At 35.2% G+C, this 23,651-nt stretch overlaps 1 protein-coding gene and 1 long non-coding RNA gene across 5 annotated transcripts in view; one reads left to right on the top strand and one right to left on the bottom strand.

Moving 5' to 3' along the window:
* LOC139082593 (uncharacterized) overlaps nt 1-23,651 on the top strand; it is a 51,543-nt gene that overhangs the window by 9,012 nt on the left and 18,880 nt on the right. The window lies entirely within an intron of this gene.
* Nucleotides 1-23,651, bottom strand: part of NFXL1 (nuclear transcription factor, X-box binding like 1) — a 55,980-nt gene that overhangs the window by 17,483 nt on the left and 14,846 nt on the right. For all 4 annotated transcript variants that reach the window (XM_070615032.1, XM_070615030.1, XM_070615031.1 and 1 more), the window contains exons 9-17: nt 20,145-20,259; nt 18,837-18,961; nt 18,003-18,125; nt 14,417-14,507; nt 9,200-9,320; nt 8,811-8,970; nt 7,979-8,070; nt 5,133-5,154; nt 4,582-4,722 (exon numbers count right to left, since the gene is read on the bottom strand). In XM_070615032.1, the coding sequence (XP_070471133.1) occupies nt 4,582-4,722; nt 5,133-5,154; nt 7,979-8,070; nt 8,811-8,970; nt 9,200-9,320; nt 14,417-14,507; nt 18,003-18,125; nt 18,837-18,961; nt 20,145-20,259 (990 nt within the window). The remainder of the gene's footprint in view (nt 1-4,581; nt 4,723-5,132; nt 5,155-7,978; nt 8,071-8,810; nt 8,971-9,199; nt 9,321-14,416; nt 14,508-18,002; nt 18,126-18,836; nt 18,962-20,144; nt 20,260-23,651) is intronic.

The following is a 23,651-nucleotide window of genomic DNA, read 5'->3' as shown; positions in this document are numbered from 1 at the left end:
TGAAAAAAGACAAAACAGGATAAGAGAGAGTGATAGTAGCAACAAGAAGGAAGCCTGTCTGATAAAGGGCACAGTTGAACAGAAATTGAGTTAAGTAAGGGAGAGAGCCATAAGAATATGGAGCTTCAGAGAAAAGGAATAAGTAAGTGCAAAGGCTGTGAGGTAAGAATAAACTTGGGATGCTCAAAAAATAGCAAGAACAGAAGTAGAAGTCAGCAAGCAAGGGAGTGATGAGTGAAGAGGTGGGGAAGGTAGTCTGGAGCAGGGTCATTATAAAGCCTTATAGACCATCGTAAGGCCCTTGGATTCTACTCTCAGAGTGACTGAAAGCTACTGAAGGGTTTTGAGCGGGGAGACGACACTGGCTCACATTCTTAAAAGATGAATCTGCCTGATGTGATAAGACAAAAGAGGGAGTAGAAAGGTTGGCTGGGAAAATATTGGAGAAATCTAGGCAAGAGGTGATGGTGGCTTAGATGAAGATGTTAGCAACAGAAGTTATAAGAAATGGTGAGATTCGGGACCTATTTTGAAGATAAACCTAACAAGATTTGTGTGGGACAAGGACAATGAAGACAAAGAAATCAAGCAATGTTCCTATGTCTTTAATCCGCACAACTGGGTAAAAATGGTGATACAACCTTCTGAAACGAGAAAGACTGGAAGGATAGGCAATGAGTTACAAAATACACAAACGTAACCAAAGATAACACAGTCTATTCCATTTGTTTCTTCCTGGCTATGTGGTACATCTGCAATAACCTCCATTTAAATAACATGAGTAGAAGAGCTTACTGGGCTGGGAGTTAGGACATCAGCAATACTAATCTCCGAATTGCTACTCTCTTGTTGTGTAATCATGGACACATTACTAGACAAGGTTCAGTTTCCCTATCAGCAAAACAAGATTTATACTAATGATATGAAACTTCTTCCAGCTATTAAAAAAAAATCACTGAATCTGTACTTGCTAAACTATCTTCCTGGATAACTTCCAATATCAACTTCTATCCTCTAGGAGAGACTATCTTAACTAGGAAATACAGTAAGTCTGGCTGTCAAGTATCTTATGCAGTTCTCATAAAAAAAAAAAAAAACACGGGCTGGCCCACTGGCATAGTGGTTACATTCTCATGCTCCACTTTGTCAGCCCTGGATTTGCCAGTTTGAATCCTGGATGCAGACCTACACACCGCTCATCAAGCCATGCTGATGAGGCATCCCACACAGAAGAACTAGGAGGACATACAACTAGGATGTACAACTATATATTGGGGCTTCAGGGAGGAAAAAAAGAAAAAGAAGATTGGCAACAGATTTTAGCTCAGGGACAATCTTCATCACCAAAACAAAAAGGAACCATTACTTCCATTGAAAAAAAACACAGAAGTTTCAATCCAGGGAGCAATACTGGGATAATCCACAATAATTCCCCAATCAGTCACACCAGTTTTTGAAATGAGTTTTTTCTGATTCATTCAACTTTCTGGAAATCCAGGGAGGAGAGAGATCCTAGTGAGTCAGGGGATGGTGAAAGGAAAGCAGAATAAACATTTGGGTTATTATCACAAATTGGAAAACTAATCTTAATAAGTGAAATTCTTTTTTCCCATTTTAGTGAAATATATTAGACATTGTGTAAATTCAAGGTGCTCAACACATTTGATACATTTATGTACTGTAATATGATTGTAATTGTAGCGATAATTAGCACTTCTATCATATTACAGAATTATCCTTTCTTTTTAATGGTTGAAATAATTAGCAAGTTTGATGATAATAATGAAATTCTTTTTTTAAAAAATCAGTGAAACGTGACATATCACACGCACTGCCTTTAGCAGTGATTCTCAAACATTCTTGAACATGATTAATCACTTGGGAATCTTGTTAAAATGCTAGGTGGGGCCTGAGATTTTGCAGGTCTAACAAGATTCCAGGTGATGCCAGTGCTGAGGGTCTGCAGACAACATTCTGAGTGGCAAGGGTCTATAACATAATTATGTAGTAAATGTACGTGTAATTATGTACATATATTTTTTTCTCCCTTTTACTTATTTTTGGTGACAGATTTCCCCCAAAGAGAAAAGACCATCCTCATTACTGTATTTCTTCTTTCAGTGACTCAAAAAATATTTGAGGGGCTGGTCCAGTGGTGTAGTGGTTAAGTTCACACACTCCGCTTCGGCGGCCTGGGGTTCCCAGATTCTCATCCTCGGCACAGACCTAGCACCATTCATCAAGCCATGCTGTGGAAGCATCCCACATAAAATAGAGGAATACTGATACAGATGTTAGCTCAGTGACAATCTTCCTCCAGCAAAAAGAGGAAGAGTGGCAACAGATGTTAGCTCAGGGCCACTCTTCCTCACCAAAAAAAAAAAAAAAATTGAGACCATGTTTGCCTGGGAAACACACACCATTTCAATGGCCATTAGTCTCACCTGAACCTCACCCATCAATCACAGTTCCACTCACTACAGCCAATGAATTAGACAATAGGGCTATCTGTTGCTCATGGTAGCAATCAGAGCCATCACACATAACAATAGCCTTGATTGGACCGACATCTGAGGGTAAGGCCAGGAAAGGAGACCAGAGTAGAGTTAAAAGCAATAGAGCTTTGATTCCAGTGAATTCAATAAATGCTTATTGAACACCTGCCATGTTGTAGGCTCTGTGCTACAACTCAAGTTTAAAAACCGTATTACAAATTCCAGAAGCATGTGGATCAAGAGATACATACTAGAAGCCTTTCTCCAGTGGGTCTCAAATGAGGTGTTATCGTAAGGAATTAATTTTTAAAAGTTTCTGAATTATTTAGCTTTTAATATATAAATTAGAGTGATTGCAAAGTTATCCCCCAAATAACATAATTTTCACTCATTTGCACTGCAGTAGTCTTCCTTGAGTGGGAGACAGGAATGCACTTGTAGCTCAACTGAGAAGACCTGCACATACTTATAATCCATATCTTGCCACATCGCCTGCCCAGGAAGCAATGGTGGCATAATCCAAGAGAATTCCATCATTGTGATATCAGCTCTTAAAATGAGGTTTTCTTACTCATCTGATGTTCTGAAAATCTAGAGGAAAGCTGTACAGCAGCTATACCCTAACTAGTTAAAGTGGTTTTGAATCATTATAATTATTTGTTAGTTTCATTTTACAATTCCAATATGTTTTTCATTTTATCATGAGTACCTTTTTATTGAGGATCAAGGCACAGATCAATGAAGAAATTATAAAATATTTACATGTATGTCTGCACATGAGGAAGAATATTGCTGACATTTAGGTTGTCATATATTACAATTACTAAATCAAAGACAAAAAACCTAACAATGCAAGTGAAAATTTCAGTAACACAATTCATACTAATAATTTAAACATTCATAAATTTAATCTTACTTAATAAAAATGAAGCTTAAAATTTATGACTTATTCTTCATTATGCACACTTGCTAATATTATCATAATTGCCTATAGAATGGAAGTTTAGGAAAAACAATTATTTTAAAAATAGAATGTAATATTATTTAAAATTTGATTCGCTGCATTTGTTTTTCCTTGTAAAATGGCAATTTTAGAGATCTTTGAATGGCTAATTTCTCATATGCTTATAAAATGCTTTTACAGAATTTGACACACCCATACACACACCCCACATCTGTGATGCTATTTACCTTACTTTCAATGAAAGATTAGGAATTTATTAAAATTGTGAACATCATCTATCATACATGTCAGGTTTGAAAAATAGCTGGGAGCAAATGCTCCAGACTAAGTTCAGAAATATGAATGGACAGAACTAGAGGTGATATTGCCACCTACTATCAAGATACATAATTTCCGTACTTTTATCATAAAATCAAATCCTATGTAGTAGCACCATCACTGACTAATTGCCCCAAGGAACTCAAGGGTGGGTTGGAAGCATTTAACTGTTTAAGAGATGCAATTACCAACCACCCTAAACCAGACCAAGCCTCACCAGAAGAGCTACGCCTATGACTTCTGCCTCATTTTCAATGCTAAGATCTCTCCAGGACGATCTTAGGCCTTATTACCGTCACCTGCAGTGTATGTGGGAAGCATGCTTTCCAACTGAGCCTGTGCATGCAAATACCCACCTCTCCCTTTTGAATACTCATCCCCCAATGGAAATAAAAGGCCTCTGCTTTCCTTTGTTCAGGGACAGCCACAACTTCGGAAGTGATTCCACGTGGCCTCCTACTTGCTGCAAATAAGTTCTACTTTGTGTGACAACTACTTCTGGTCAAGAGTCTGATTTTAACTCTGCCAAGAGGCAAACCCACTTTTGGTTCAGTAACAACACAGGTACAATATGTAACGAATACCACATTAAAAGGCATACTGTTATGAGCCAGCACAAAGATATAGAGCCACATACAGTAAGCTGTTAGCGTTAATTCTCCTAGGAAAGCAAAGGAAGAAGGGATGAGGCAAGAAAGAGGAAAGAAGTTAATATCAAAATGGAAAAATATTTAAGACATAATTATTGAACAAAATGTTTCAAGCATACTATAAGCATATATACATTCGACCTAAAGACATTACCTTGTTTTTGCCAGTGCTGGCATCAACTTCAGTTACTTTGTGGCATTCCTTCATACACGTATGATTCTGACAACCTAAGGTTCGGCCACAAACTCTCTTGCAAGAGTAGGGTCCTACAGCATGGCATGGTAGTGGACTCACCTTTAAAAAAAAAAAAAGGAAAATCAGCACAACACACACACAAAACCTTCTGGACCCATGTTTCCAAAATGACTCTGTTATCATGTGAGAACAAGTTTCACAAAGGTCTAATTCATTTTCACTATAACAGTTATTATCAAAACCAAAGTAACCTATCAAAAAAAACCCAAAGAATGAACGCCAGCAAGCAAAACATTCTATTCCTAAAAGGGAGATTCAATGTAATGATTCTGTAGTGAATCCATATACATTGACTAAGTCTCAAATAAAAGCACCGTATATTTTTAAAATTAGCAAACTCTTGCCTTTGTAGCACTAAACTAATACTTCAACTTTGTTATTTCTAACAATCCTAGTAGAGAAGAGGTAGAGATTACAAGCTTTACTTAAAACTTGTGCCTATAACTCACCTCATGCTTCCCAAGGCATTCCCTGCAAGAGAAAAATAAAATGAAATGAAAATATTATAAATTCTTCAAAGATAATACCTAAACCAAAGAGGCTAACTCCACTAGTTTGTTTTATTAAGAATAAAAAATAAACACATATGGAAATAAGTGATTATAGAAAGGCTGCAGGATACAAAGTTAATATATAAAAGGCAAGAGCTTTCCCATATACCAGCAACGAGCTGGAATTTGAAATTAAAAGCATACCACCATTTATACTAGCACAAAAAAATGAGATACTTAGGTATACGGCTAACAAAATATATACAGATCTATATGAGGAAAACTACAAAACACTGATAAAAGAAATTAAAGAAGGTCTAAATAAATGGAGATATTCCGTGTTTGCCAATAGGCAAGTGCAATATTGTTAAGATATCACTTCTTCCCAACTTGATCTAGATTCTATACAATTCCAATCAAAATCCCAGCAAGTTATTTTGTGGATATTAATAAACTGATTCTAAGGCCTATACAGAGAGACAAAAAACCCCAATCCAGTAGTGAAGCAGAATGAAGTCAGAGGAATGAGACTACCCAACTTCAAGACTGGCTATAAAGCTACAGAGATCAAGACAGTGAAGAAAACAGGTTGGTGAAAACAGGTCAATGGAACAGAAATAAAGTCCCCAGAAATGGACCCACACAATTATAGTCAGTGGATCTCTGACAAAGGAGACAGGCAACTGAACGGGGAAAGAATAATCTTTTCTGAAAAGTAGTTGGTGCTGGAACACAGGGACATCTGCACAGAAAAAAAAAAATCGAGAGAGACTTTACACCTTTCATGAGAGTTAACTTGAACGGGTCGTACACCATAAAATGTATACTTGTAAAGAGTACAATTCAGTGGCTTTGAATATATTCACAAAGTTATACAACCATCACCACCATCTAATTCTAGAATATTTTCATAATCCCAAAGAGAACCCTATAACTATTAGAAGTCACTCCCACATGGTCCTCGACCCCTAGCTGCTGGGACAACCACTAATCTACTTTCTGTCTCTATGGATTTGTCAATTTTGAACACTGCACATAAATGGAATCAAACATTACGTGGTTTTTTGTGTTTGGCTTCTTTCACTTAGCATACTGTTTTCGAAGTTTATCCATGTTACAGCATGTATCAGTAAGTCACGCATTTTTATGGCTGAATAATATTCCACTGTATAACTAATCCACATTTTGTTTATCCATTCACCAGTTGACAGATAGCAGTAACTTGCCATTTCTTCCTCCCTCAGACCCTGGCAAACACTAATCTGCCTTCTGTTTCTATAGATTTGTCTATTTGGGAAATTTTGTATAAATGGAATCATATAATATGGGACCTTTTGTGACTTCTTCCATTTAGCATATTTTCAAGGTTCATTCATGTTATAGCGTATATCAGTACTTCATTCAATTTTATTGTCAATTAATATTCCATTGTATGAACATACTATTTTTTTTAAATGTATACCTTAGTTGAGGAACATCTGGGTTGTTTCCACTTTTTGGCTATTAATAGTGCTACTGTGAACGTTCAAGTTTTTTGTGAACACATATTTTTAATTCTCTTGGGTATACACCTACGAGTAAAACTGCTGGGTCATAAGGTAACTCTTTGTTCAGTTTCCTGAGGAACTGCCAAACTGTTTTCCAAAGTAGCCACGACATTTTATGTCGCCAGCAGCATTGTATGACGGTTCCGACTTCTCCATATCTTCACCAACACTTATTATATGTCTTTTTAATTTCCTAAATGGAATAAAATGGTATCTCATTGTGGTTTTGGTTTGCATTTCCCTTATAACTAATGATAATGAGCATCCTTTCACACGTATTTACCGGCCATTTGTAGATCTTCTTTGAAGAAATGTCTATTCAAAGGCTTTGCCCATTTTTCACTTGGATTATTTGTCTTTTTGTTTCTGAGTTTAAGAATTATATATATATTCTGGATAACACACTTTTACAAGACACATGACTTACAAACATTTTCTCCCATTCTGTGGGTTGTCTTTTCAATTTTTTGACAGTGTTCTTGAAGCACAATTTCTTGATAGCGCCCTCTGATTTGACTTAATTTTTATAAAGTTCAATTTTCGTTAGGTGTCATCTCTAACAAACCACTGCCTAGGGCACAAAGATTTACATCTACATTTTCTTCTAAGAGTTTAACAGTTTCAGCTCTTATTTGTAGGTCTTTGAACCATTTTGAGTTAATATTGATATATATTATGAGGTAGGGATCCAAATTCATTTTTTTCCATGTGAATATCCAGTGTCCCAGCACCATTTACTGGAAAAAAAAAAACATTCTTTCCTCCATTGAATTGTCTTGCCACTCTTGTAAAAAATCAATTGACTGTAAATATATGGGTTTCTTTCTAGACTCTCAATTTTATTTCATTGATCAGTATGTCTATCCTTATGCCAATACCACACATTCTTGATTACTGTAGTTTTGTACTAAATTTTAAAATCAGGAAACGTGAGCCCTCTAACGTTGACCTTTACTTTTAAGGCCATTTTAGTTATTCCAGATCACTCATATTTCCATATGAATTTTAGGGTCAACTTTTCAATTTCTGTAAAAAAAAGCCAGCTGTGCTTTTGACAGGGATGGCATTGAATCTGCAGATCAACACTATGTAAAATACATCAGAAAATGAATGAGGCTGAAGACAGAGAAGCTAGTGCACAGGCTAGGCCTGAAATAATGATAAACTGAACAAAGAGAAAAGGAAGAAGGTGACTTAAGACACGCTCTGAACTATGTCAAAAGATTTTTTTAAAAAAGCTAAAATTCTAATACTTACATAGGAATAGGAACTTGGCATGGAGGACAAGGTAATGCAGTCTGAATAAATGCTGGCTCAGAAGGCTGTTCCCAAGGGCCTGTAGGCTGGTGCTACAAGTAAAATATATAATTTTAAGTCAGAGAGATTAAATCATATGGCAATTACAAGAACCTAAGAAAATATGTCCATGTATCTTCCACTCAAGCAGGTTGAAATTTTTTCAAATAATCAACGAATTGTGCTCACTGAAATATTTTATTTCATCTGTATTCTATCACATTTTCCTCTCCACACACATCTGATATTAAAAATTGAGACAGACTCCAGTTTTTAAATTTCAGAACAAAGGCAGAGTAGCCTCTTTCACTTCTCATAAGCCAAAAGGAGAATGAGAAACAGATATGTAAATTCCAGCTTCCACCAGTAGAACATAATCTCCATTATTTTGTTCACTGTTCTATCCCCAGCACCTAGAAGAATGCTTAATACACAGTAAGGGCTCAATAAATATTCATTGAACATGTGAATAAATCTTTGAGGGAACCAGGAGATATCTATAACCCTAAACCACAATATATGAAGGAAGACTGACAAATTCATCTGTATCATCATTATAACATGCCTATCACACAGTATTTGCAGCACACATTTGTTTATTGATTTCTCTCCTTTTCTATATTGTGAGCTTCTTAAGATAAAAGACCAAGTCTTATTTACCTTGTACCCCAGCTCCTATCTCAGTCCTTAATACCCAATAAGTACTTAATCACTGTTTGTTGAATGACTAAGTAAAATTAAGAAAATATGACCCACAGCAATGCACTATCTCTTAATAATATTGTTCCCTTACCCTGCCAGTTTGCTTTATTAATGCTTGATCATGACATGGAGCAGGACACAAGTGACCACATTTCTCCAAAACTTTTTGGCAAGGTTGATGACATGGAGGACAAGAGCCAAAGTGACAGCGATGTTTTTCTTGACTTGTATGATGGCAAGTTGGTGGTCGACTAAATCATAAAGTACAATTTTTTAAATTACTTTTGATCACTGAACAATTATATCTAAAGTGCAGTTATCTATTTACATATCTTCTGATTCCATACAGAATGAGCATACTGTGAATACTAATATTTTAACACATTAAAACAAAATTGAAAATACTGACAATATAAAAAGTCATACAAACTTAAATTTGTAAGACGCCAGATGTACGTTTGTGCAGAGCTTCGTACCAACCTGCATTGCTCTTTGCATTTGGGCGGTCTCGTGGTGCGCTCTCGGCCACAGGGCACTGTCACCTTTGTATTGCCACAGCTGCACTTCACATCTACAGTTTCTGGGCAGGGATAGCAACTACCTGAAAACAAAGTCTGAAACTTAAAAAGAAATGTTCTTAACTACCCAAATGTCCATCAAGAGTAGAATCAGTAAGTTTCGTCTGTTTGCACAATGGGATACTGTACAAGGAGAATGAAGAAACTACAAGATATGAATGAACTTCACACACCTAACACTGAGCAAAAGAAGCCAGATACAAAGAACATGTAGTACACGATTCCATTTACATAAAGTAAGCAGCAAAAACTAACCTACAATGTTCAAAATCAGAATGATGGTTACAAAGGATATAAGGAGGGTTTTGGAAATGCTGGTAAATTCTGTTTAATGATCTGAATTCTGGTTACATGGTTATATTCAGTGTGTAAAAATTCAAGCTGTACACTTACGATTTGTATACTTTTCTATATCTACACTGGTACTTCAACGAAAAGTTTTAGAATTTGACTTAAAATTTGCCCAAAGTTTTGTTCTAAATAACAAATTTACCACATTACTCATTCAACACTACACAAGCAAAATGGATCTAAGTCTTTGGAAAACCTAATGTTAACAATAATCTTTTTGGCTTATTTTCATACATACTTCTATTCAAGTACATTATTTTTAGATAAATTCCCAATAAGAGTAACTTCTCTCATGAGGTTATCAACACGTACAGTCAATTTTCTACTACTCATGCTTTGTAAAAAGACTAAATTGTAAACCCTGATTTTAGCCTATATTTCCAAATACTCCTAAACATTCCAAAAGAAAAAGTTGTTTGGGTTTCAGCTTTTATCTTCTTTCGTTATGGTAAGTTGGTAGAAATACACACACAAAAAATGAAAAAACCTTTTTAAACAGCTATAAAGTTCTCCTTGAGGCTCTGACGTGATCTTAAGGGCTTTCTTCCAACTCTAGTTTTCCCAGTAAGGTACCCCACTAGAAATGAAATAGTAAGAAGGGAATAAGAGGCTTCAGCTAAGGAATGAATATCTTAAGAGACTGCTGCCTAGTGTCAGGACCAAGCAAAATAATGAATAGCAGTTAACCTAATAAGAAACAGATTAATGATGAAAAATAGTCTGGTTAAAGCCTTTAAAAGATCAAAATAGTTCCCTAAAACAAACAGGAGCTAGAATTTTGATTCAAATACTGAACACGGAAAAAGAAAACAACAGTAAAAAGCACCATAGGGAAAAAACATACCTGTATTGTACAAATTACCAAATTTATACTTTGGTGTTTTGATAAGTAAAGTGTAACCAAATGAAGTATTATCTTGATGGTAGCATAAGTCAAGCGATCCTGACCCGCATGATCAAATTTTGTTTTGATCTTTCAACAATGATAATTTTCATTCATCTTTAGCAATTCAAAGAGGAACTTATCAAACACGACCTTTATGCCACTCTAAAGTATAGCACCACTTTTCCCTTTTTAAAAAATTAAACCTTAAGAATAAGGGATAATTTCTCTGAATAGTCTTCCTGTTGATTAACAAAATTTGTTACACATACCTGTACAGCATGACAGATAAACTAAAATAGCTTCAGAGACAATATTTTTAAAGTGAAAAAGCAGCATAGAGAATATAACTATAGCGACCAGTTGGTCAATAGCCAAAAGGGGTATCAGTCCAGTAATTTCAGAACCATAAACACAGATGACCTAGAACTTAAAAGAATTGTAACTCAACCTTTCATATATTCACAGTACAAACATGCAGTTAGCGCCCTCTCCCTATGAGTGATGATGCCGTCTTTGATTATGAAGGTGTCTAGAATGATGGAAAATGGTATGAAATAACAATTATATATCTCTCACATAACTGAGGATTAAACAAATGGTGACAGTTGCACAACAGCATCTTGCACACACTTTCCATTAAGATAAATTTTGTTAGGGGCTAATAAGCTTTAAAAAAAAATAAACACTGCCAAAAAAAAATTTAACCTGGGTCTGATCAAACCTCTAAATCCCACTAACAATTTACAGGAAATATAGAGGAAAATTTCAAATAATACCACAGAGATGCAATCTGCAAAATCCAGACTCTGTAAAACTAAATAGAGGATCCTAGTTTCTTAAACAAATAAGTGACAAGGAAAAAAAAAAAGGAGATGGAGGAGGAAAATTATAGATTAACAGACTTTAGAGACATCAACCAATTACAACGTCAATCTTATTAGGTTTTTGAGTCATACAAACTGAAATAAAAAAATAAGATCTTTATGAGACAGACAGAAATTTGAACACCAGATATTTGCTGATACTAAGAAACATATTAACTTCTTTTAGGTTAAGAATCCATCTTTCAGAGATGAATACTGAAGTATTTATGGGATTTTCTCCAAAATAATCCCAGAGAGGGATACACTTTCAACACTTCTCCACTAAGTATGATGCTTGCTCTTACCTTTTGACACATAACTCTATATCAAGTTAAGGATGCTCCCTCCTATTTCTCATTAAGTTTTTATCATATACAGATGTTGAATTTTATCAACTATTTTTAGACATTTACTAAGATGATCTCATTTCTCCTTTAATCTGTTAATGTGGTGAATCACATTACCAGACTTACTAATATTAAACCAACCATACATTATTGGAATAAATCCAACTTGGTTATGATAGATTACGGCTTTGGATAGCTAATACTGTAGTATTGGATAGCTGCATGTGAGCAGCTAAAACTTTAATATTTCTAAAACATATTTATGAGTCAGGTTGGCTTGTAATTTTCTCTTACTTTCCTTGTCAGATGATATAAGTTGGGGCACATTCCTTTTTTACATATACTCTCAAATAGTTTACGAAGAGACTGAACTTATATATACCTGAACTGTTTATTTGTTAAAAGTTATGTGTAAAAATCAACTAGGCCTGGTGTTTTCTTGGTGAGAAAATTCTAAACTATTGAATTTTTTTAATGGTCATACAACCAGCCAGGTTTTCTACTCAAAGGCCAGTGTTTTAACAATGGTCTACAGTGCCCTACACATATTCTCCTTTCCCCAGCAATCCTTTATCCCATCATCTCTTTGACCTCATCTCCTACTGTTTATCCCCCTTGAGCACCTACTTTGGTCCTCCTTGCTGTTCCATCAAATGCTGTCTCAGGGCCTTTGCAATCACTGTTTTCTTGCCTGGAACACTACCCCACCCCCATTTCCACATGACCTGATCCCTTACTTCTTTCAGGACTCCCGGACTCCCCTCAAATATCACCCTTTCAGAGTCCTCCCCTGATCACACTACATAAAATAGTATTACCATCCCTACTATCACAACTTTAATTTCACTCTAATTTTCTTTCTATACTTGTTAATGATTGATATTCTTTACTTGTATTTTAACTGACAGGGAGTAAAAAAATAAGTTCCGTAAGAGTAGGCACTTTGTCAATATTCTTCACTCATGCAATCCCAGTGACTGGCACTTAGCAGACACTCAAAAATATTTATCGAATGAATTAATGACTAACTTTAGAATGTTAATGAACTTTAAGTTTAATTGGTCAATGATGCATTATGACTATAAGAGGAAATAAAATCCTTTTAGTGATTGTGAGAACTGAAAAAGTAGTTATAAACTTCACATTTTAAAGACACTGATGAATCAGAGAACATCCACAGGAAAATGTCTAAGGGGTTGACAGAATTTGCCACTTTTTCTAATTGGGAGGCAATGTTGTATAACAGAAATATCATTAAAGTTTGGGTTCAAATTCTGACCATGTAACTAGTTCTATGACCTTGAGCCAATAGTCTCTTTGCTTGTTTGCTTATTATACAAAACAATAGTAATGCCATATACCTTGAGAGAGATATCTGAGATGATTAAGAGATGAACTGAGATATTTAGCATCCTCCTAGTCACAAAGAAAGACAGGAAAACAGTACAGCACAGTAGTTTGTCCCAAGTCATAAAGTTAGTAAGTGGCTTGCCCCAGGACCTGTTACCCTAAGTCCGTGCTCTTCCCACTACCCTATACTATCTTTCAGTAGATTCCATTTTATATCCACATACTCCAGATGGGTAAAGTTAACTCAGTTTTCAATGTCTAATAACTTAGCCACCCATGAGACCTTACAGAGGGTCTGCAAGGTCTCATGTGTATAGTTTTCCAGAAGGTATGTGCCAAGTGACATCACAACAGATTGAATGCATTCAATAGATGTGAATCCAGCTATCTTCTATTAAGCTAGACGTTAAAGACATTTGCAAAAATGTAAAACAATACCATTCTTCCTGCTAAATTTTTTTCACAAAATATAGTTGTTTTTCACAAAAAATAAGTTATTGAATTAAGATGTAATGGGTTTATTATTACTGTTTTTAAGTAAAATAATAAATATTAATACACTTTATTTCAATTTCAAATACAAAAAACATCAATAGACAAAACCCACATTAGCAAAAGCTCTTTGGGTCCCAATACAGTGTAAAGGGTCTTGAGACCGAAAAGCTGGAGAATCACTGGCTTAGGATATATCCAATCCTTACTAGACTTAATTCCACATAAATGTCTAAAATTCAAAATAAAACTGAAAAATCTAAGAACATATTAATCAATTAAAAAACTGTGTGGGGGGGGCTGGCCCCGTGGCCGAGTGGTTGGGTTCGCGCGCTCCACTGCAGGCGGCCCAGTGTTTCGTTGGTTCGAATCCTGGGTGCAGACATGGCACTGCTCATCAGGCCACGCTGAGGCAGCGTCCCACATGCCACAACTAGAAGGACCCACAACGAAGAATATACAACTATGTACCAGAGGGGCTTTGGGGAGAAAAAGGAAAAAATAAAATCTTTAAAAAAAAAAAACTGTGTGGGGAAGGCTGAGAGGAAGTAAAGAAACAACATTGTGTTATAGAAAGAACAAAACTTTTATATTCAGAAGACCTAGGTTCAAATCTGGCCTATATTATTTTACTAGATGTTTCCTGAGTATGTCACTGAACCCTCTTTAGCTTCAACCTCCTTGTCCACAAAATAGGGTTCTTGGCAACTGCCCTAACTTCTCAAGGTTGTTAAGAGGACAAAGTAAGATAATGAATGTGAAAGCTCTCTATCAACTATAAAGCACTCTGTAAATAAAAACATAGAATTACAGCTATTGTTAAATTTTACCTCTGTGGCAGACGGATGGACACTTATGGTTTCTACATCCTAATGTCCGTCCACAGTTTTGATCACAAGGCGGACAGTTTCCAGGGCAACACTGAAGAGAAAGCAATATATAAAGAACAGGTCATTTGAAACCATGTATGATATGAATGCCATGACTAGTTATTCACAGAACAAAAAGCAAAAGATACTTCCTTTCACTATAAGAATAATGTATTCAAGAGTACCAACATTCTTCTTCTAAGTAGATATACCCTATTAAGAACTTATTAGTTTAAAAAGACAATGACCTAATTTAACGAAACCAAGCTAAATTTTCTCAGCCTTCAGTTAATTATTCTATGACTTAAAACATTCCCATAAGATAATTTCACTTCTACTTATCTATGCAGAGATTGACAACATTAACCAAAGGAATGGATCTGGTCAAATGCTATAGTCAATTCAGGCAATTAGTCTGGCTATTTTTAAAATTTAATTAAAATAAAACCAGTTCATTGTACAGATTAGTTTGGCAGTTATTTCAAACCATGGAATCAGAGACCAACTAAAGGAGAGAAGCAGAGACAGGCTATTTGCTTCTAGCTTTCTTTCTTTAGTTACTTCCCTTACTTCCAATCTGCCTGCGAGAAATATAGCCATCTACGACTTGTCCCAATTTTTATTCATCAACACAAGGCAACTACTTCAAGCCCATCTTGCCATTCTAACTCCTTCCTTGACTTGATCCACACTTTGGAAAGGAAATACAGACTACTATTGTTTTAAAGAAACTTAGAGTTGTAACCTACTTAAGAACAAGTTTCAGTAAATAAAAATAGCTCAAAACAAAATACTTATTATTGGAAAACAATCTGAAGTCAAAACAGTTCATTCAATTAGACAAATATTTACTAAGTGAGACTATGTGCTTATCATTTTGCCAGTGGCAGTAGGGGAAAAGGTTATATGGTCCATGACTTGAATAAGCCTGAAGACAGTTCTGACCATGATGGAATAACAATGACCAGATTTATTTTCCTGCTTTAAACAATTAGGAAATCAGGCAAAACATATGAAGCCACAGTTTTCAGACATTAGACAATTAGCACAAGACAACAATCTCTAAGAAAAGAGAAATAAAGTCCTAGGAAGCATCAGCTTAGACCTGGAGGTTTCCAGGTTGCAGCAGGAACAAGATCATAAGCAGAGTCCAGTGGTCTCATCAAGATGAGTAGATAAAAATCACAGTTCAGAGAGGCCACCGCAGCTAGAATGTGTGGAGAAGGGGTAGCAGTACAGAGAAAACTCCGGAGTACTCCAGAAGAGACCCCTTGAGTCTTTAGCGGAGTACTGGTCTGTACATGTGTGAGAGGAAACTATCCAAAACCTGAGAAAGAACTGCTGGAAGGAGAAGGCAGAATAATTTCCAGAGATTATTCAAAGCTGGAAATAGTTCATGTTCCCTACAGCCAGAGTGGAAGAACCTCCTAACACACAGGAATCAAGCAGAGTATTTAGAAGAGTTACTGCCTCAGTAGTAGGGCCAAATTAGCCCTAGATAACAGAGTAGTCTGGCCATGCTTTACAAAATCAAGCTGCAAAATGACCAAATGGTTTCAAAGTAACTTAACTTTGACCCAGAACAAAGCTTAAAAATATTTAAAGGAATACAAAAAAAACCAGCACCAAAAAATGTAAAGTTCACAATGTTTGGAAACCAATCAAAAATTACCCAGCAAGCAAAAAAGCAGGAAAATATAACCCAAAAGGAAAAGAAAAATCATCAACAGAAACAGACCCAGAAATGCCAGATAAGAGAATTAGTAGACAACACATTAAAAAAGGCATTCTAAGTACAGCCCATTCACATACTCAAGAAGATAAAGGAAAGCATGAGTGCATTAAGGAGAGACAAGGAAGATATGAAAAAAGACCCCAACTCAACTCTCAAAAATTAAAAGATATAATATCTGAGACAAGAAAACACAGGACGGGAAAACAATGGATTATGCAATGCAGAAGAAAATTAGTAAGATAAAGCTATATAAGCTAAAATAAAATGCAGAAATTAAAAGGACTGAATAATAAATGGAGCATCAGTGAGCTGTGGGACTTCAAGCAGCATAACATACATGTCATTGGAATCTCAGAAGGCATTGGGTGGGGGAACAATATTTGAAGAAATAAAGATTGACAATTTCACAAATTTGATGAAAACTATAAACAGATCCAAGAAGCCGAACAAACACCAAGCTAAAGAAACATGAAGAAAGCTATACCAAGGAACACCACAAATAAATTACTAAAAACTGGTGATAAAGAGAAAAATCTTTAAAAACAGCCAAAGAAAAATCATACAGAGGAACAAAAATAACAATCGCAGCACACTCTTTGTTAGAAAAAACGCAAGCTAAAAGATAGTGGAGCAACATCTTTAAAGTATGGAGAACATACCATCAAGCTAGAATTCCACAGTAAAAATATGTTTCACAGACAAAGGCTAAAGATAGTTTACAAAAAGTTGAAAGAATTCATGACTAGCACTACGAGAAATGTTAACAGAAGTCCTTCAGATAGACAGAAAATGAAACCAGACAGAAACCTGAATATATACAAAAGGATGAAAAGCACCAAAAATAATGAGTTTGATGGTAAATATAAAAGAGTACTTTTTCTTATTCTTTCAAACGCTTTAAAAAATACTTGACTAGTTAAAGCAAAAATAAAAGCAATGTATTTGGTGTTTATAAAATACATAGGCATAAAATGTGTGAGAATTGAATAAAGGAGTTAAAATGGAATCACTGAAAAACAACACTTTAAATAGAAGACACAAAATTGGGAAAACAAACAAAGAATAGACAGGCAAATAGAAAATAAATAGTAAAATGACAGATTTAAAATCTAACCATATTAAGGATCACATTAAATGTAAATAATCTACACCCAAATTAAACAACAAAGACTGTCCTCTTGGATAAAATAAAATAATATCTAAATGCTGTCTATAAGAAATCCACTTTATTTATTTATTTTTAAAATCCACTTTAAATAGAAAGACACAAGCAAGTTAAAAGTAAAATAACGGAAAAAGATAAACCGTGTTAACACTAAATAAAACAAAGTTGAAATCACTGTATTTCAATACACTTAAGAACAAGAAATCTTACCAGAGATAGAGGGATAATTCAAAATGATAAAAGGCAACTCAAAAAAACTGCAAGTCTACAGACACAATAATATCCTCCAGTCGACCCAATACTGAACCAAGTGTCTATAAATAAGATTTGAACAAGAGAAGTTAAGCCTCTACCACCAAACGAACTAACACTCTAACACAGCTTATGATGTTTTAAAGTTAGGGAACAGAAATAGCCCAAGAATCAAGTTGAAAGGAATATTCACAGGACAAAAAGAGACCCTTGACATTCAAAAGCCTTGGTAAGATTTTCCACTAATACAAACAAGTAGAATTAATCTGGAATATTTATTAATAGTTCATGTGGAAAGCAATGAATATGCCTGAACATTTGAGGCACTTATCATGGGCCCCCCAAAAAAATTCAAGAGAATTTTTAAACCAGTTTCCCAAGTTTATTACACATACCTTTCTCCTACACTGATGCTTCTGACAGTCCCGCATCTTAACACACTTAGTTTCACACAGATAAGGCTTATGACATGGCATTCGTTTTGTGTGCTTTCCACAGCGACATTGCTTTTCTACTTCCTGGAAGAATGAAATAAATGTTAATGAAACTGACTTTTGTTGACATGATTTTTTTCACACTGCAATCTCTATAATATATGCTAAAAAACAAAGGAGAAAAGTTTTACGAATCTTGTGAATGAAAGACTTTACCAAAAATAAAGCTGAATTTCCTAAGGTATTTCTTTGTAGCTTACTTTGTTCCAAAAAGGACTTCATAGAATTTCCATTATTAAATTTAGTAAAAATTTGCTATCAAGTAGTAAAACAATACCACACATTAAAATCACTCACATCTAGTTACACTATAACATCTGCACACCTAGTCCCAGGAGAACAAGAAAATTGGATTATCTAGCAGTATGGTCAAAACCAAAATGACATATGTAACTTTAAAGCCTTAATATTAATTCTAGGCATTCGTTTCTTTCCATCACTAGGTCTAATTTGTCATTGCTTTGAATGTCTTCTGGGAACAAACCACCCCACACCAGACTATAAAAATGACAACATCCAAACTTTTACTAAGCAAAAACAAACTAAAGGTAATTTTTAGATTTGATCACTGGCATACTCTCCTCCTCCTTCACCATAAATACTAGGTCACTAAACTCTTACATATCATGATATAGATTTTTAAAACTAAGTAATGGAAAACAATTACAGAACAATCCCATTTGATATATCATGATAGATAGCTCTTAAAAGTAATCATCACAGGAGATGACTAACTTGTCTACATGTTTCACAAGGACCTCGGTGACAACGCTGTGAACATCTATGGATCCCACATTCAAGTACTTTGTCACAACTGTCTCCACAAGTCGGTACATCTTCTGTACAAGGCAAAGAAAACTCTAAAAGCAGACAAAAGGTCAATGTTAATAACAAGATACATTATTATAAAGCACTAACAATAGGCCGTGTTCTTTTGGCTCCCTAAAGAATGATAGCCCTTTCAGACTATGAATTTTTGCACTTACCTACATAATTATTAGAAAAATTAACTTTACCGAAAATAATCCCTAATATTTGTACAGTTTATGCTTTTTAAAAAGAATTTGGGGGACGGCCCAGTGGCATAGTGGTTAAGTTCACACACTCTGCCTTAGCAGCCCGGGGGGTTCGCAGGTTTAGATCCTGGGTATGGACCTAGCACTGCTCATCAGGCCATGCTGTGGTGGCATCCCACATAATATAGAGGAAGACTGGCATAGACATTAGCTCAGTGACAATGTTCCTCAAGCAAAAAGAGGAAGATTGGTAACAGATGTTGGCTCAGGGCCAATCTTCCTCACAAAAAAAGAAGTGGTCACTTGTCATGTGTCACTCATCAAGGAGCACATTTTCATGTGCTAACTACTTCAGAAATACCTATCTAAAAAAATGAGTAAGACCACATAAACCTCTGTAAAGAATTCTACAATATATAAAGTTATTTTTAAAAATTTGCTCTTAACAATCTCATAGGATAAAAAAAAGATGTAGACTTAAAAATCTTATGAAACTGACCTTTAACATAAACATATTATGACAAGTGTTGGCAGTAATCTTATAAATATGTGTGCTGGTATTGGTGCAGAGGAGTCAAGGAAGTGGACTCAAACTGCAACCCCTCTATGCCTTTATCTCAAAGCAGCCAAAACTAAATGCACCTATAACCTAATACACAATAGCTTATGATTATTAGGTTTCCTTTATGTGCTAGGCACTACACTAAATACTCTATATGTATTTTATCATTTAATTCTCATAATTATCTTATAAATAAGGTACTATTACTGTCCCCATTTAACTTGAGAAAACCGTAACTCATGAAGGTGGGATTTCAACCCAGATATCCCTGACTCCAAAGTCTGAGTTCTTAATCCACCATGCTATATTGTCCTCTCATCCAAACGTACAGAAATCTAATATCGAATTTGTATTATTATTGAATTACATTACCAACTCCCAGAGAATCTAATTTAATTAGGAAAGTACTCTAGTTAGCATAATAAATAATCATATCCCATTAAAGGTTTAAAAAAAAAGTCTTACTTGACTTCTGACATGGACAGAACCGTTTCCCAGATCGAGGACATTCTCCACAAACACCAACATGGCAAACTCGCTCACATGTATGATTACCACATGGCAGTGTTTTCCCACATACCTAAAATTAAATGCAGTAAGCAACTACTGAAGGACTTAAAAGTTAACAAAGGAGACGCTGTACACAACATAATCCATTTTTCAATCACAAACAAGCAACTTATGTTCCTCATATTATTATACTTTACATCTTACATAGGTATCATATACATACACACAGACACACTGGTATCTGTACACATATGAGCACACATGTACACACATTTGTACATGTGTACACACATTTCCTATGCACCAAAGAGTATATCTTAAAAATATAATACAGGAAATTCTATAAAACATTCAAAGTAGATTTAATACCTTTCTTTTTCAAACTCTTCCAAAAAAATAAAAAGCAGGAAAAGCTTCCAAACGTATTTTATGAAGCCAGAATTACCTTGATACCAAAAGCAGACCAGGAGACCACAAAAAAAGAAAACTACAGGCTAATACCCTTGATGACCATTGTGCAAAAGTCCTCAACAAAATATTAGCGAACTGAATTCAACAATACATTAAAAGGATTATATACCATGATCAAGTGAGATTTATTCCAGGGATGCAAGGATGGTTCAATATCCACAAATCAATCAATGTGATATACCACATTAATAAAATGAAGGCTAAAAATCATATGATCATCTCAATAGATGCAGGAAAAGCATTCGACAAAATTCAACATCCATTTACGATGACTCTCAACAAACTGGGCATACAGGGAATGTCCCTCAAAATAATAAAGGCCATATATGACAAACCCACAGCTAACATAATACTCAACAGTTAAAAGCTTAAAGTTTTTTTTCTAAAATCTGGAACAAGACAAGGAGGCCCACTTTCACCACTTTTATTCAACAAGTACTGGAAGTCCCAGCCATAGCAATTAGGCAAGAAAAAGAAAAGGCATCCAAATTGGAAAGAAAGAAGTAAAACTGTCACTATTTGCAGATGACAAGATACTATATATAAAGAATACACCAAAAAAAGTATTAGAACTAATAAATGAATTCAGTTAAGTTGCAGGATACAAAATTAATATAAGAAATCCGTTGCATTTCTATACACTAATAATGAACAATCAGAAACAGAAATTAAGAAAACAATCCCATTACCATTGCATCAAAAAGCATAAAATACCTAGCAATAAATTTCACAAAAGACTGTACTCTGAAAACTGTAAGACACTGATGAAAGAAATTGAAGGAAACACAAATAAATAGAAAGATAAACCACGCTCATGAACTGGAAGAATTAATATTGTTAAAATGTCCATACTACCAAAGCAATCTATAGATTCAATCCAATCCCTACGAAAATACCAAAGGCATTTTTTACAGAACTAGAACAAACAATCCTAAAATTTGTATGGTACCACAAAAGACCCAGAATAGACAAAACAATCTGAGTAAAGAACAAAGCTGGAGGAATCATACTCCCTGATTTCAAACTATACTACAAAGCTATAGTAATCAAAATAGTATGTTACTGGCAGAGACACACACATAGATCAATGGAACAGAATAGAGAGCCCAGAAATAAACCCATGCTTATATATGGTCAATTAATCTACAACAAAGAAGACAAGAATATACAATGGGGAAAAGACAGTCTCTTCAATAAATGGTGCTGGGAAAACTGGACAGCTGCACACAAAAGAGTGAAACTAGGCCCAGTGGCACAATGGTTAAGTCTGTACACTCTGCTTCCACAGCTCAGGGTTCATGGGTTCGGATCCTGGGCACTGACCTACACACTGTTCATGAAGCCATGCTGTGGTGGCATCCCACATACAAAACAGAGGAAGATTGGCACAGATGTCAGCTCAAAGACAAACCTCCTCAAGCAAAAAGAGGAGAACTGACAACAGATGTTAGTTCAGGGCCAATCTTTCTCACCAAACGACAATGAAACTAGACCACTGTCTCACACCATATACAAAAATAAACTCAAAATGGATTAAAGACTTGAGTAAGACCCGAAACCATAAAACTCCTAGAAGAAAACACAGGCAATAAGCTCCTTCACATTGGTCTAAGCAATATTTTTCTGGATCTGTCTCCAGGCAGGGGCAACAAAAGCAAAAATAAATAAATGGGACTACATCCAGCTAAAAAGTTTCTGCACAGCAAAGGAAAGCATCAACAAAACAAAAAGACAACCTACTGACTGCGAAAAGATACTTGCAAATCATATATAAGGGATTAATATCCAAAATACAGAAAGCACTCATACAACTCAATATCAAAAAAAACAACAAGCTGATTAAAAAATAAACGGGCAGAGGACCTAAATACACATTTTTCCAAAGAAGATATATAGATGGCCAACAGGCACATGAAAAGATGCTCAACATGACTAATCATCAGGGAAATGCAAATCAAAACCACAATGAGATATCACCCCATACCTGTCAGCATGGCTATTATCAAAAAGATAAGAAATGACAAGTATTGGCAAGGGTGTAGAGAAAACAGAATCCTCAAGCACTGTTGGTGGGAATGTAAATTGGTGAACCACTACACAAAACAGTATGGAGGTTCCTCAAGAAATTAAAAATATGACTTAGCAATTCCACTTCTAGGTATTTATCCAAAGAACACAAAAGCACTAATTGAAAGATATATGCACATCTATGTTCACTGCAGCATTATTTACAATAGCCAAGATATGGAAACAACCTAAGTGTCCAAAGATGGACGAATAAATAAAGAAGATGTAGTGTACATACACACAAACACACACACACACACACACACACACACACACACAATGGAATACTACTCAGCCATAAAAAAAGAACGAAATCTTGCCATTTACGACATGGATGGACCTTAAGGGTATTAATGATAAGTGAAATAAGTCAGATGAAGAAAGTCAAATACCATATAATTTCACTCATATGTCGAATATAAGAAAAGCAAATAAACCAAAAATAAACTCATTTTATTTTATAAAAAATAAAATAAATTCTCTATACAGATGGTTACCAAAAGGGAAGGAGTTTGGAGGGGTGAAAGGGGTCGACTGTATGGTGACGGATGGTGACTAGACTTGTGGTGGTTATTGCCTTGTAGTGTATAGAGGTGTCGAGTTATAAAGCTTTACATCTGAAACTTACACAAAAACACAATTTTAAAAAATTTTAATTAAAAACATTACATATATATATAAATAATAAAGGAAAAGGGTACATCCAGCTTCATATGGCCATCCACCAAAGAGTTCCAAACGTTACCAAAACCACGCCAATCCTAGGACAAGCAAACTACCGAATCAATCCTACCTCCTTAATCAGATCAACTCAAGAAGGGAGGTATGTCAGCTGAAGACGGGGGAAAGAGAGAGGGAGAGCTAGCAAGAAAAAGAGGACATATGTACTGAATCCAAAATTCAACAAATAGCTGTTAACTTGAA

This window comes from Equus przewalskii, chromosome 3 (assembly GCF_037783145.1).
Source record: "Equus przewalskii isolate Varuska chromosome 3, EquPr2, whole genome shotgun sequence".
NCBI classification, from domain to species: Eukaryota; Metazoa; Chordata; class Mammalia; order Perissodactyla; family Equidae; genus Equus; species Equus przewalskii.
The sequence above is the reverse complement of the archived record's forward strand: the minus strand, read 5'-3'. Positions and strand labels throughout refer to the sequence as shown.